This window comes from Sapajus apella, unplaced genomic scaffold, assembly GCF_009761245.1.
Source record: "Sapajus apella isolate SASKATOON/1434 unplaced genomic scaffold, GSC_monkey_1.0 scaffold67, whole genome shotgun sequence".
Lineage (NCBI taxonomy): Eukaryota > Metazoa > Chordata > Mammalia > Primates > Cebidae > Sapajus > Sapajus apella.
Genome location: NW_022437007.1, coordinates 7766823 through 7782522, shown reverse-complemented (window position 1 = coordinate 7782522; position 15700 = coordinate 7766823). Strand labels below are relative to the sequence as shown.

At 33.8% G+C, this 15700-nt stretch overlaps 1 protein-coding gene across 8 annotated transcripts in view; it reads left to right on the top strand.

The window, feature by feature from the left end:
• The window catches only part of GRIA2 (glutamate ionotropic receptor AMPA type subunit 2), a 148216-nt gene that overhangs the window by 109467 nt on the left and 23049 nt on the right, over positions 1–15700 (top strand). For all 8 annotated transcript variants that reach the window (XR_004260028.1, XM_032248577.1, XM_032248576.1 and 5 more), the window contains exons 7-12: positions 5970–6137; positions 6424–6528; positions 7194–7304; positions 8935–9141; positions 9641–10011; positions 14433–14631. Coding sequence is in view for 7 of the 8 variants with exons in the window: in XM_032248577.1 (XP_032104468.1) it covers positions 5970–6137; positions 6424–6528; positions 7194–7304; positions 8935–9141; positions 9641–10011; positions 14433–14631 (1161 nt within the window). In the remaining variant the exon portion in view is untranslated. The remainder of the gene's footprint in view (positions 1–5969; positions 6138–6423; positions 6529–7193; positions 7305–8934; positions 9142–9640; positions 10012–14432; positions 14632–15700) is intronic.

Here is a 15700-nt window from a genome sequence, read left to right as displayed (position 1 = left end):
CAGACGTAAGCCAAAACGCCTGGCCGCAATTAATTTTTTAAAGAGAAAGAGCATAAAGATATTTCCCACTATCTCAAAAATAATTTATGAATATTTCTATTTTTAGACTGATTTTTAGTATTTTCAATGTCTCCAACACCATGTAAGGTTTAACTAGCCATTCTACCTTGTCACATAATAACCTTTGTTCAACTTGGGTATCTTCAGTCTCCTACTGGTGTTAAGGAATTCAACAATAATCCATAGCTGACATTTGTGTGGCACTTTAAATAACAGCTTTCCCAGAAGAATCTCATTTTATTCAGGAAACAAACTTTCTTAATTGCTGTCCTAGGAGAGTTACTAAGTCTGCCTGAAAATAATATAATCTTTTTCAGTTCAGTAATTAGTGTCGTGCATTAAATAGTACTCTAGTGGCCTAATAGAATTAATTCTGCTTCTTGAGTGTTTTGACTGACCACACCAAGGCTTGCAGACTCACACTCGGTATTCTGAATATTACAGCATTTTGCCCAACAGAACCTGGAAATATTTAGTTCCTTGTATTTTGTAGTTTAAAAAGTGTGTAAATGACTGAAATAAACATAAATTTGATATTGATGATTGTTTGTTTTGCAAACATTAATTCAAAAATATGTATATCACACCATTAAAAATAAAAATGTATTATTAATATTTATAATTATAATTCAGGGCATTTGAGTTCACATCTCATTTTCATATTTCTTTATCTGTAAAGGGAACAAACAAGTGTTGGTGATCTCTTAGGTTTCCCGCAAATCTCGGATACCATGCTTATATAAAGTGTTAACTTAAGCACTCAGTAAAACATACATTAACATTTCAAATTTTGGCCCAATCCCTGACATCTCAAGTGATGCGTCCATCTTTCAGAGATTGTAGTGAGTTGTAGGCAGACATCTTCGATCTCCAGGTGCCAAAATTGAATCCTAAATTGCTCTGGTCGATATATATTTTGTTTTTCATAGATCAAAAAAAATAAAGAACTTTCGCCTTGTTATCAGACTTTTAGAAAGTAGAGAGTTAAGGAGAGAGAGTTATTCAACTAACAAAATAAAAGATCTGCTTCTAAGAAGTCTTTACATATGGTTGAATCAAAACCATAGCATGCCTTTATTTGAGCATCTTTTTTCTGTCTTGGTGAATCTAATTAGTTTTATCTGAAAATCTGAATTCTTAAGTAACCTAAAGTTTCTGAATATAAAGTTCTTAATATGTAAGTTAAGATTTTCAGTCAAGATTAATAGCCAATTTGGGTAATTTAGGCAAAAATATGTTGTTTTTAATATATTCCTTTTACGTGAAGACTCTTTCTTCACAGTAGATTAAAATTATTTTATTATTCATGGTGAATAATAAAAGATGTTAATTTAGATTTCTTGCCAATACAGCTCTCTTTTCACCCTTGGAAAATGTGATAGAGCTTGTGTGATTACTAAGGTTTTTATGAGGATTTTTATGCCTTATGCAGTGAAGTTTCAAAGGGCACATATTCAATATGCTTTACAGTAAATTAAAGATGACCTTATCACCGACAGCTCTTTTCCACAGGGTAGACTGTAGTTGAATTTGAAATTAAGATAAGTGAATAATTTTAAGTTTATAATATATTTCCTCATACTGTTCATTTGTCTTATGGTCCTATTTAGTTTGGTCACTGTTGGCAATCTTAAAAAAAAAAAAAAAAAGAAAAAAAACTTTCTTAAAAACTTTCTTACAGGTTTACCTACTTTTCCTAGAAATCATCATTTTTGAACCTGTTTTTAATTATTTTGTAAAAGAATGAAACTGAGAATTAATATTACGTGATTCTCTAGAGGAATATCATTCAATGTGTAATAATTTTTTTAACTAAATAATCGAGGCTGTTTTAGAAACGAGTATGTAAAATATACCAGGCGATAAAGCTTTAACATCCTGAAGTATGTTACATAAAACACTATTCTTATGGAAAATAATTGGTGTTAAATTTCAAAATTGGTAATTCGTTTGGGACATACTAATTAAACAGTTACGCTGTTATTGAGCGATTTCTGAGGGTCTATAATATGTCAATGTGAAAATCATTTTCTGAACTTATTAGATCACAGAACCCTGTTTGTGTGGAGTGGGATAGTGGTTTTCAAAACATTGTAAAAACACACTAGTTTTGCATCAAGACAGACAGTAGCAAAAGAAGGAGAGAATGCACACCTATTGGTCAATAACTTATATGTATAACTGTGTGTGTGTGTGTGTGCGTGCGTGTGTGTGTGTGTGTGTGTGCCTTTTGTAACCCATTTCGACTTACTTCTGTCTGTAGGGGTGAGGCAAACTCACTTGGGAGCCCAATTAGCATTCCATGTTGGGGAGTGTGTGTGTGCGTGTGTGTGTGTGTGTGTGTGTGAGAGAGAGAGAGAGAGAGAAAGAAAGAGAGGGAAAGGGAGGGAGAAAAAAGGGAGAGAAAAAGCTCAGATACAGAAAAAACAGAGATGGAGAGAGAGATTCAGAGAGAAGCAGAGAGTTGGGAGTAGAGAGAGGGACAGATAAAAGGGTTTCAGAGCTGGTGCAGACAGCTGCCTTTTAGTTGGGTTAAGTGCACAAAAATGGAAAATGAGATAGTGCAGAATGTCAGCCCCATCTACATGTGTGAAATAATGACAAAATAAGCATCTATATGGTCATTAGTGTATTCCTAATGGGCCAGGAGTGAATCCTGGGAAGGAGTTGGAATTGGGTGGGATTAGACTGGGAGACCTGTGTGTCCATGGCAGGAAGCATTATTCTCGATCCCAGTCAGCTGTCATGCACATGTGTGAGGCTGAGTAGATGAGACCACCAAGTCATCATTCAGGGGCCAGGATGCATATTTTACAACTCATCAAGCTTCTCATTTACGACACATCTACTTGGTTGATAAAGTATTTGCCAAATAAGGTAACCAACTAACCCAGTGTGCCTGGGATTGAGAAGTTTCCAGGGACCCAAGACTTTCCTTGCAAAATTGTGACAATTGAAGGCAAACCAGGGCAATCTGTCACCATAATTACCTCAGAATCACAGAGATCTGGATTCAAATCCACTTTTGCCACACATTTTGGTGAAGCTGGATAAAATGAAAGTTTATTACTTAGAATCTTCACCTATTGAATCGGAATAAAAACAGTTGTTGCATAGGGTTTTTTTTAATACTTCCTAGGAAGTTGCCTACTTCAGGCTTGTCACAAAGAAAACTAGGTAAACATGAACTTTTTCCCCCACCTTCGTTTTCAACACTCTTATAGACAAAAGAAGCACTGCTCTCCTTATTTTACTAAGCAACCTTAGACACTAATACTTCAGTTCACTTACCCAGGGCAATAGAACAGTACATAATAAAATCGGGGCTTAAGCCCTGTCTTCTGATGCTAAATGCAATGCTTTGTAAACTATAGTTAACTAAATTCAAGTGTTAAGGAAAATTTCTGTGAAAGTGGCCATTCGTGGGAAATGTAACACTTTCATAGTACTTAAATATTAGTACTTTTTCAATATTTTTAAAAAAATTATTATGATGTATATAATGTCTTTAGAAAAAGGTGCTGTCATTATGATAATCCATGAAAGTTTAAACTCTAGCCTACTTATCCTCTTTTATGCTCATTAAATTTGAGATATACACAGAACTTCTTTTCATTCGGCCCTTTTTTTGGTGTTAGAATACTGTTTTCTGGGTATCAGAGATTACAGTAATGTATTATTGACTGGTTTGAGTGATGACTATTGGACATAACAAACATGTTTAAAATGTATATTTTATTTTATTTTATTTAAAAAAAACTAAGTCTTAATAAACATACATTCATACATTTAAAGTGAAGTAAAAAGCACATTTGGAAAATGGGCCACAAAAACGATTTCACAGATTTATTCTTAATGTGTGGCTATGATGTGATTGTGATATAGCACTGCAAAGCATAATGGTCCCCCACTGAAATATAAATTTCCAACTCAACTGAAGGATTTCACAGAACATAAACACAGGGGCAGAGATGCAGCATTTGTTTTCAAAGAAGAAGATAGTTACATTGCCATCATGCTGCTTTCAAATTAATTTACATCTAGTTTAATGAATGGTAGAATAAAACTGAAATATTTAACTATCCAATCAAAAATGTGAACATATTTGTTTAGAAAAATAAATGAGCCATACATGCAGAACATAAACAAAAAAAGAACTCTGAATACAGAAGCTGTTGATTTTCTCTCAGCTCAGAATTGTGTTTCTATGATTGTGACTTTTAATTTAAAATGGTAATAGGCTTAAGACTTGATTCGTTTTGAGCATTTGAAAAAGGTTGAAAGGATTTTTACTCTTAATGTGCGTGTACTCTGAATCATAATTATAATATGCTGCATGGATCTAAATGCTTTCAGTTCATTCAAGCTCATCATATTTTCTTAATGTAGTTAACCAACATTTGTAGACCTCAAACACATTTAGTAGATGGCTTTATAGCTTTCCCCTAGTAATGTGAGAAAGCTAAGTCAAAAATTTTGGCTTTTAGCTATTAACATAATTTCCATACAAACTGTAATATTTTAAAATATTCAACTTATTCAATTTAGGTTACATTTCTTTTTCAGAGACCTAGACAATATTGTAAGAATTATTTTGGCAATAAACTTATTACTATATAAAAAACAAATAAATCAATGGGTTTTTTTCCTTTAGAATAGAAAGAAGCATACAAGGAAGCAGATGTATCTTGATGTGATATTTCTTATGTGCTTCAAGAAGTCTTTTCTTAAGTAGATGTCCTGTATTGTCATATCAGGAGAAAAACAGAGTATGGGGAGCTTAGTGGTTTTACTGTTAGGTGGCTTGTCTTTTTTCCATGGCAAGGATGATAAGGTTTTCAGCAGGAATTTAGAGAAAGAGAAGTTTGTGGAGGTCTGGGTATTTGGAGAAGACAAAGACGAAATTACCATTTTTGTAGAGTGGAAGACCTGAAATATTAAGGAACTGAGAAGGATTATTTGGTAATGCTGAGTACTTGTTTTGGATTTGTGGTCAAGAATTTAGCATGTGGCAAAGTCAATGTGGTACAGTATTACATTTTTTCTCCCATGCCTCATCATACTTTTTATACCTACAGATTGAAAAATAATGGGAAAAAATTCACTAAAATTTTAATGTCGAACTGTAATTAATCATTAACAATGACAGCACCCATCATTTGACAAATGGCAGTATATATACATGCACATATTACTGCTTATCCAGACACCGACAATGCCTGATACATGTGGTATTAATCTGCTTGGCCCCAGAACCTGTAATAATTCTGCTGTCCCACTGGGATCTGAATACTATAAGTTTGGAACCAATGTTATCATAGACTGTTGAAGCATGGAGGCATGGGGCATAGAAATTATGATGTTTTGTTGTTCCTCTACTTGATTTCCAGAATCGCCTAGGGGAGCCTAAATAGACACCCTAAGACCATTGCAGATCTATGTGAGCATGACCAGGGTTGAATTAAAGACTAAGAATCCTCAAATTCATCCATATTCCTTCTGCATTGACAAATGAATTTCTCATTAGACCGTAAAAAATATTAATTGTTCATTTAATAGTTTTGTATATCACTATCACAGGCTATAAAGTGAGGCTGTAACAAGAAGCAGGTTAGAAAGAAAAGAAAGAAAAAGAAACATTGACACAGTTATTATGTGAAAAGGTCTCACCTGAAATAGCTGAGACATTAACGTAATAGAAAATGTTTAGAGTCAAGACCACATTTCATATTCCCTATGTTCTGTAATGCTTCTCTTCAGTTCTTCGGTTTCTAGATGGAGAAATTGTGTTTAAATTCTTGGACTTTTATGTGGTATTATGTGATGTGCAACTGTGGCCTTGATTGCCAGTGTGCAGTGAGTGTCTGAATTTTCTCCTATTCTTATGAAATGTGTGTGATTCTTTGCAGTATACTTCTGCTCTCACCTATGATGCCGTTCAAGTGATGACCGAGGCCTTCCGCAACCTACGGAAGCAGAGAATTGAAATCTCTCGAAGGGGGAATGCAGGAGACTGTCTGGCAAACCCAGCAGTGCCCTGGGGACAAGGTGTAGAAATAGAACGGGCCCTCAAACAGGTCAGTCACTCAAAATAATTGTTAAGATTATTAATATCTTAAATCATATCATGACTTCATATGGCCATTAATGTTTTCTTCCTGCTGAATTAGTCATCCTTGTCTTATTCCTTATGTTTAATATACAGGCAATGTTCTTTTCTAACAACACAAAGGTAGGTTGAAGAGAAAAATAAACCTTATCAATGTTATTTTCTTCACTTCAGCTGGTAAAAGTAATCTGTACAGTGTGTATGTTTTGTTGAAGTAAATTTACAACTCTGCTCCTTTCCCATTTCCTCATTAGGTTCAGGTTGAAGGTCTCTCAGGAAATATAAAGTTTGACCAGAATGGAAAAAGAATAAACTATACAATTAACATCATGGAGCTCAAAACTAATGGGCCCAGGAAGGTAAATCCTTAGTGATTTAAAGCAGTTCTATGTGAGGAGGTGAGTTAGCTAGCCTATGATCTCACCTTTCCAGAGAGTTCTGGAGTTGTGTATTTATATAGAGTTTAACGACTTCCAGAAACAGATATATTTTGAAGTTTTTTTCTTTTTTTTTCCCCCTAAAGTCTGTTTATTTCTGGTAAGTAACATTAAATTACAATTTTAGAGATAATTGTAAGTAGAGCTGTTGAACTTTAATTTTTTAGACTGAAGCAGAAGTCTTTAGTGAAAAGAGAAAGAATCATTGTTGAAAGTTTACGGTTCAGAAGACAGAAAGTAGCTGGTGCAAATATGTATGTAACTGTTCAATTCAACATCAACCTTTTAACTGTTTAGGCTCAAATGCCATCATTTGGATTTTATTTGCATTTCTATATGATCACTCCCAAACAATTACTCAGAGAGAATATGAAAAGTGAACATGAAGAAACAAGTAATTTTTAAGATTTTTTAATAGTTCCTTTCATTCCTGTTAGATTCACATACATACAATACATTTCTGTTTATAAGAAGCCCAGTTAATGTGGGTCCAATTTCAGGTTCAGACGTGGCTTTGAAAATAATTACATGCTTTGCTAATAGACAAGTTATTTATCCATATGTCTGTCTGCTGTAACCTTTTCCAGATTGGCTACTGGAGTGAAGTGGACAAAATGGTTGTTACTCTTACTGAGCTCCCTTCTGGAAATGACACTTCTGGGCTTGAGAATAAGACTGTTGTTGTCACCACAATTTTGGTAATTTCCTACATATGCTTATGCTTACTTTGTATTTCCTTATGGATAATATCTGCAGGAGTAGCTATTTACAATTTAGGAAAATAGTATCTGTTTTGCTTCTTTTGCAATGTTTTATCATTTATTGCATATTTACTCTGTTAAAAGGAATACACAAGATCTAGCTAAAGCATTCAAAATGTTTCCTGTTTCTTTAAGGAAGAAGCCCAGTTAATGTGGGTCTAATTTCAGATTCAGACGTGGCTTTGAAAACAATCAAATGCTTTGCTAATAGATGAGTTACAGCTTAACTAAATAGATAATTCATACCTCCCTGGTGCTTACATCGGTGAATAATTGGGAAATGTCTTGAAGAATGTTCCTCATATTTCTGCAAGTTCTTCACCTTTCCATTCCCACCCAATGCTGTGTAAATTCTCTTTCCATTTGTTACATGATTTTATGATGATGTCAAGTTGTCTTTATTCTATCTAATGAAAGATGTTCTTCTTAAAGACAAGGATGATTTCCCTTCTTTTTACTCCAAGTTTCAGCACTCGTTGTCACATAGCTAGTACACAATCAATGCATATTGAATGAATAAGGAAAAATTGAACTGGATCTTCAACACCCAGGCTTTGGATAGATGGAAGAGAGATGTGGATCACCATGACAAGCTGTTGGTGAAATGAAATGGAGAAAATGGTGTTCATTATAGGACAGGATTTTGTGACAAAACTATTTTGTTTTCATTTTTACAAAAAAAAAAAAAAAAGCCTTAGCAGTGAAGTTGTAAATTGGTGTGATTTATTCTCCTAATATTGAGAAGCAAATATTGAGATATTGATAAGGGATTTGAATTAAAATATTGGTAGGCAATTGAACATTCTTAATAAGTGCAAATTAGACATTTGAGAATTTTTGCATTTATCATGCTATAGAGATGAACTATCTCATTGAGACCCCAAATATCCTTGGTGCCACTTTCCAATGGAGAATATTGGACTGTGTTGATTCATTTTTTCTTGCTTCATTTTTTCTTATGTTTACAGGGGGAAGCTACTCTCTAGCTATCCTTGTAGCATCATTCTAGGATATTGTATCTCACAGATGAAGTGAGACCTGAAGCCTGCGGGGGTAGAATCAGTAAATCATCATGACAATGATCCTTTCAGTCTGTGTATCACTGGCCATGAACCTGATTTCCACATGAATCTTATCTTTGGGACAGCAGTGACACAGGGTTTTGGGTGAATACTGGTTTTGGGATTGGCATAACCTTAATGAAGGATAAGGGTGTGGTGAATCCAAACTTGAATAAAATAGGTGTTGAGCAGTAATATTTTGTTCTACATCCTAGTAATTACAAACATGGCTAGAGATCATACAAACAGTTTATGATTTTGAATACTTTGTTCACTCTGGTATGGTTAGGTACAAGCCATCTTAATGAAATATAATGATAGGCATTCAAAGACTTTCGGGGGGAAGCATTATGCTTAAATTATTCCTCTGCTGTTGTTTGTTCACCATCTACATTCTTCATTGACTCTGGCTAACAGGTAATCATTAAACCAGAAGATTTGATTCAATGAGAGTACATAATTAACACAGATATTTTGATCAGCTAAAGCAAAGTCTTTTCATATAGGAATCTCCATATGTTATGATGAAGAAAAATCATGAAATGCTCGAAGGCAATGAGCGCTATGAGGGCTACTGTGTTGACCTGGCTGCAGAAATTGCCAAACATTGTGGATTCAAGTACAAGTTGACAATTGTTGGTGATGGCAAGTATGGGGCCAGGGATGCAGACACGAAAATTTGGAATGGGATGGTTGGAGAACTTGTATATGGGGTAAGTATAGCTCTTCTATAGATAAAGTCATTCAATTTGAATTGTTGTTGACAGACTGCTTCCTCTCCCTGTGAAGTACCTATGTGTGAGGTTGTTGATTTCCCACATTACTCTAGAAACACTATGTTGTTGATTTGTGAACATCTGAAAGATTGAAGTTGAAGCCAGAAGTAGACATGCAGATTAACTGAGATAGACATTTCATCTCTCCTGGAGCATATGGGCCATATGTATTGTCAAAAGGCTATGAATGCATAGATGCAGTGCACCTGTGTAATGATCATAGTCAACCCAGATGGATATATTTTGTATTCATAAGAGGAAGAGCGGTATTGGGGGAATAATTCCTTTTTGTTTTTTCTTTACTGGGACTATACCAGGGAAATAATTATTGATATTTCTCTGATTTCCTCTCCTTTTTCTTTGATCCAGTGATATAACCATGATTCCCTTTTCACCATGACTTCAGGTACTATTATTTTACTTTTTTTCCTTACAGAAAGCTGATATTGCAATTGCTCCATTAACTATTACCCTTGTGAGAGAAGAGGTGATTGACTTCTCAAAGCCCTTCATGAGCCTCGGGATATCTATCATGATCAAGAAGCCTCAGAAGTCCAAACCAGGAGTGTTTTCCTTTCTTGATCCTTTAGCCTATGAGATCTGGATGTGCATTGTTTTTGCCTACATTGGGGTCAGTGTAGTTTTATTCCTGGTCAGCAGATTTAGCCCCTACGAGTGGCACACTGAGGAGTTTGAAGATGGAAGAGAAACACAAAGTAGTGAATCAACTAATGAATTTGGGATTTTTAATAGTCTCTGGTTTTCCTTGGGTGCCTTTATGCAGCAAGGATGCGATATTTCGCCAAGGTTGGTTACTCACCTGCTTCAACTTTGTGCATTTTAGGTCTCAAGTAGACATTCATGGTGTTTATGAATTCACTCTAAAGAAGTTACCAGCTGCCGAATTCCTGTCCAAGCAGTTCAAGACTCCTGAAGGACATCCTCTTGCCTTCGGCATAAGTCTGCGAAATATTTGAACAATGTTCTTTGAATATTGCTCACTTATTTCCCTGGTGAAATTATACACACCGTGGAGAGGCTATAAAATGCATAAGGTTCCTATCATTCCATGCCTTCTTGGAGGGGTACCGTGTTTTTGCTGCATATTCTCATTTTACAGTCATCTGTGTGTTAATCCACAGACCTGTATATGGGAAAATGGGCAACATTATTTATAAATAACACCTTGTTAGATAAAACTTCATTGGCACACATCCCATCTCTTTTATTTTATCATCATTAGCTCATGGAAATGGTATGAGAGAGATATTATAATTTTTTTTTCAAGGTGAGGTTGCTGGATTAATATAATAGCATATTTTTAACTGCCCACGAATTCCTGTAGGGGACTAATCATTCATTACAAAAAGCTGTCCATATTAAACGGTAATACACACACATCATGGAATAAACTCACATACCTTTAATCTCATTATGCTACGTTAAATCCCTGCACTAGAATACCTAATTATAATGGATCTGCCACAAAGTGCCTATGGATTTTGTTCATGTTGCACACGTGAATAAGAATGATAGCCATGTTTGGCTCTTCAGAGCAATAAATCATACTTTTTCTCGTGTGATTAACATTTAAAGTCAAAATGATTATCAGTCTACTGGCACATTTTAATTTGGGCTCTATTACCCTTCTTTAATTTTACTGGCTATCTTAATAACTAGTGAAGCAGGTGCCTTTAGCGCTAGTGATACAATTTCATTGTATCGTGAGTTTTTAAAATCACTTTGAGAATAACAAGTGATTAATTTAAGAAAACTATATGAGAAGCTCAAAGATTTGCATGTTTTGCAATCTTTTTAGTATATTTCACCCAGTGAGATAAAGGAACATCATGTAGGCAGAAATTATCAGTGATTTACTTCTCTGATAGTAGGTAATTATAGTAGGAATGATAAAAAAATTACATTTTTATGAATTATACAGATTTTAAAAATCTCAGTTCCACCAGATTCCCTGTGGCTTCTCTATGGTACTGCAGTGTATTAGCAGTATGCCATTGGTCTTTGCACAGCATGGCACATATGTATATATGTATATATATATACATACATATTTTTACCTCTGACAAAATATATAAGCTTCATAATTTTATCACCTCTGTATTTCATTTATTTGATCCAAGTTAAAGATATATAGACCAGTTTCTAATAATTAGGAGGAAAATACTAACCAAATTGTGGTCTCAGAGAACATTCTGGCCCATAAAATGGTAAAGAAGTGGTTCACCCTTTGATAAGGACAATGAACTATGTTACCCTAGTTCTGAAATGTAAGACAATAGTATGCTGGGGTCACATAAACTGTGCTCTGCCTTTTGGATAGTCGGGAGCAGTGTATGTGGGTTCATTATGAAGTAGGTCTGGCCCGAGTTCCCATTAGAGGCCTGCTCCTAGACGTGATGGCACTGCACGTAGTTGTATAGCTACCTAGTGTTTGTCAAAGAGTGGGAAACCTATTTGCATCTAGGGGCTACAGCACAAGGCTTATCAGCCATCTGTATTATCCCAGGGTCCATCATGACATATAGATGACTTCTCCTTTTTATGGAGGCTGCATCTAAATTAAGATATTTTTTCTATCCTTTTGATTTCATTCATGAGTCATGACACTACAATTTCACATGTAGTAATTTTTAATTCCTGGTAGGATAAACAGATTTTAGATAGCATATTTTTCTTTGGTATTGATTGATATTTTTTCCCTCAGAATGTATTTGATAAAAATTCATTTTGCCAAAACATTTGAGGTACACGTCTTTCACTTTATGCTATATATGCATTTTAAAATTCAACATAATACATTGAGAAAGTTAATGATTTTTAATGAACAAAACTATCATTTTTTTAAATAATGCAATGATGGTTATACTAATTGAGAAAAATACAGCAGCTTATTATCATTTTTAAAAAGATGACATGCACAGATCACTTTAGAAATGTCTTTAAATATTTTAAAAATATTTATAATTCCTTTCCAAGTAAAATATGACATGGAACTATATTATTAATGTTAACAAAACACATTTAAGTCTTAATCTAGAGTGATTTATTAAATTAACTGCTTTTTCATTTGTCTGAAATTAAGTTTAGAACATTTTAACTGTAAGACATGGTTTCATGAAGAATAGACTCACAGAAATTATGAGAGCAATATGCTGTAAAGGTTATTTTTATTGTCTTCTTTGCTTCAGGATTGTCCCCAATGACCCTAAAGGAATCAAATGAATATAAAAATGTGTATCATTTTAAAGAGCATATGCACATTTTTTTACTCCTTTAGTGCTGATACTAATGGGCAAAAGTTTTACTTTTAGTTGTAGTTTTTGTCTGTCAACGTAAAATAATATTGAATTTCCTTCTCTGCATAATTTCTCAGGAACTCTTTGAGGGAATGAATTGATACTTAAAAAATATTTAGAAGTAAATAACAATAGTCGTAGTATTTTTCACCTTTGAATGATTTATAAGTTCAATTATTTTTATAGATCTCATGCACATTTTAAATCAGTTGACATATTAAATGTTCTTAAATCTGACATAAGGACTGATATAGAGGATATCTTATGTCTAACTTTTTTTACACCTGTAACAACGATTCTTAAACATATCATAAATTAATATGCAATATGTAGTTTCAAAAGCTGCGTACCATGGTATCAGCTTTTGTTGTAAGGGATTTGAGCAATCAAGTACTAAGTCTGCCCTCTTAAATAGAGGATATGTGCCGTATAACAGCACTTCCCACTGATATTGGATAAATAGTGAACACTTTGAGAGCTGTTGTGTCTATATAAGGCATTTTTCAAATGTAAAATATATTTAATATTCTTTTCAGAATATATGTGGGAAGTGTTTAACTTTTTCCATCCTATCATATTTATTTAATTTTTGTATTTCCTACAGACTTTGTGATAAAGATGCTTAATTATATTCTTTTTGTTTTTCTTTGCTGTTCATCTCTCTCTTTCTCCTTTATTTTAGCAACTGATGTTTTTATCTGAAAAAACTTTCCATTTAAGTTAGCTTCTCTTCTTTCTTAACTGTTTGAGTGGTTCATTCTCCAAATATTTCCCAAATGTTTGATCTAGTATATATTTCACCAAAAGATATATTTCTTACTGTTAATTATCAGAAACTTTAGGTCATAAATTGCCAATCATGATTTAAATTTTTAGAAATATCACTTATTTATACCAGTAAGTCTAATTGTTACACATAGCAGAGTTATCGACAACAAAGAAATGGTTATTTTTATTGGTTTGTCAATATTACTCAAATTCTTAGTTATGTGCAGAATCTCATCAAATCTTTCAAAATAATACAGTATATATATTTTTCTGTATAACTGCATTTCTCTACTTCAGACTTTTAAGTAAATTATTGGGAATTTATTAAGCTTTTGCAAACTATTTTATGTAAGAATTGGTACTCAGAAAAATATCGTTATTTTATTATACACCAAACCAGAAGTTTATATCTTCACAAACTTTTAAATGTCTAATTTGTTTTCTTTGAGTTTTTTTTTTTTTTTTTTGAGCAGGACACATTGAGGAGCAGGGTCATAGCCATCCATACCCTGAAGCCATCTGATTTTTATTCATTAATAATTATAGTTTGTGTGGTATCCTTGCTTGTATTCTTTCTTCCTCATTTTTCTCTCTTGTACTGTATCTAACATCCATGTTTTACATACACAAAAATTAACAAAATTTTCAGCCTTTTTTGCTTTGGAAATTCACCAGCTGAATTAAAGGGAGGGTTTCTTTGGCGTTTAAAGTTATATCTGCGGAGTATGCTTTTAAAAAATTTTTGATTTTGTTCATAAACATTGTTCTGAGTTTTGCTGATGATATTAGATTCTCTTGTTTATGTTTACTTATGTCATGACAGGACAAATTTTTATGAGTATTTGTAAATTTCTTGAAACTACGTTCTTATGGGATTCATATCATAAACTATTTGGGCATTACAATTATGAAAGAATTCCAGAAATCAGAAGTTTTGATCTGTGTGTATGTTATTAAATTTAACTAATCTGTACTCCTTGCCCAAAATGTTTAATGATCTCCAGTGTCATTAACTGGCAGATATATTGAGAACTGTAAAATTAAATATTTTCTCATAAGTCAATATTTGCATAATGCTGTTAACTTGTGTTTTTATTAGGCCATTCATTTCACTTTACAAATCCATTTCATACTTGTTATTAGATCCCTCTCTGGGCGCATTGTTGGAGGTGTGTGGTGGTTCTTTACCCTGATCATAATCTCCTCCTACACGGCTAACTTAGCTGCCTTCCTGACTGTAGAGAGGATGGTGTCTCCCATCGAAAGTGCTGAGGATCTTTCTAAGCAAACAGAAATTGCTTATGGAACATTAGACTCTGGCTCCACTAAAGAGTTTTTCAGGGTAAGAGATTCTGTTTTGTAGTTTCTGATTTTGTTCCTGAAATTTAACCTATTTAGACTTTGCTTCCCCTCCTGTTGTCAATACCAAGGTACTATGTGAAAGTGACCTCTATCTCTGTCTCTAATTTTATCTCTGCTCTTGACCTTGTCTCTGTCTCTGACCCTTTCCTATCCGGATACTTAGGTCTAGCTCTAGTTTCTGACTCGTAACTCCTTAGGAGAAAATCCACAATGTTGCAATGAATCTGTTGTACAAAAATTGAGTGTCCTTTTGGAACGAAATTGAAGCAAAATATAGTTAAGATTAGATTATTATGTTTTCAACAAAACACCTTATTTTTGTTGGATTTTAAATAAATGTGACTACATGTATCTTACCTAGTTTATAATTGAAAAACTCACATTCAAACCAGTTATGTTAATTATGCATAAGGAAACAGATTAGGTTCGTATGTGATGATACTGCATGTTATGTGCAAAGCTTCCAAGGAAAAGCTATCAAAAGCCCTCCACTTCCTAATTTTTTAAATATGTAGCATATTTATATTGTGTCTATTAGATGTGGGTTACTTTTTTCTTTTAACTTTTGTTCTTATGTTCTTGGTCTATAGTATAAGCCCAAGGGCTTGATGTTGGCATAATTTTCTTTCTTTCTACTATTGTGTATGTAAGAAAACTCTATGAAAATGTTTAAATCCAGCTGATTAACTTAGGTCTAAAGTCAATATATGTGACATATAATGACCTCTGATAATCTACAAATAAATTTGAATATATCTGAGTTTGAGTGAGATCTAATCAAACTTATTCCTGAATTAGGATTGGGGCCTTCAATTTGCCAAATGTTAAAATACTGATGGCCCTTTGGCCATCTCATGCTACATTACCTCTGGTCTCTTTTCTGAATAACTTTAGTTCAGCTGAAGATACTCGGGGAAAAAGGATTCTGGGAGTGGGGATGGTAGAACCACAGCTAATAACAGATTTAACTTGGGTGTATGTGGAGAGTACAGGACCTTGATGAATTAATTAGATACCTAAATTTAAGTGCAAAAATGTGGACTATCAGT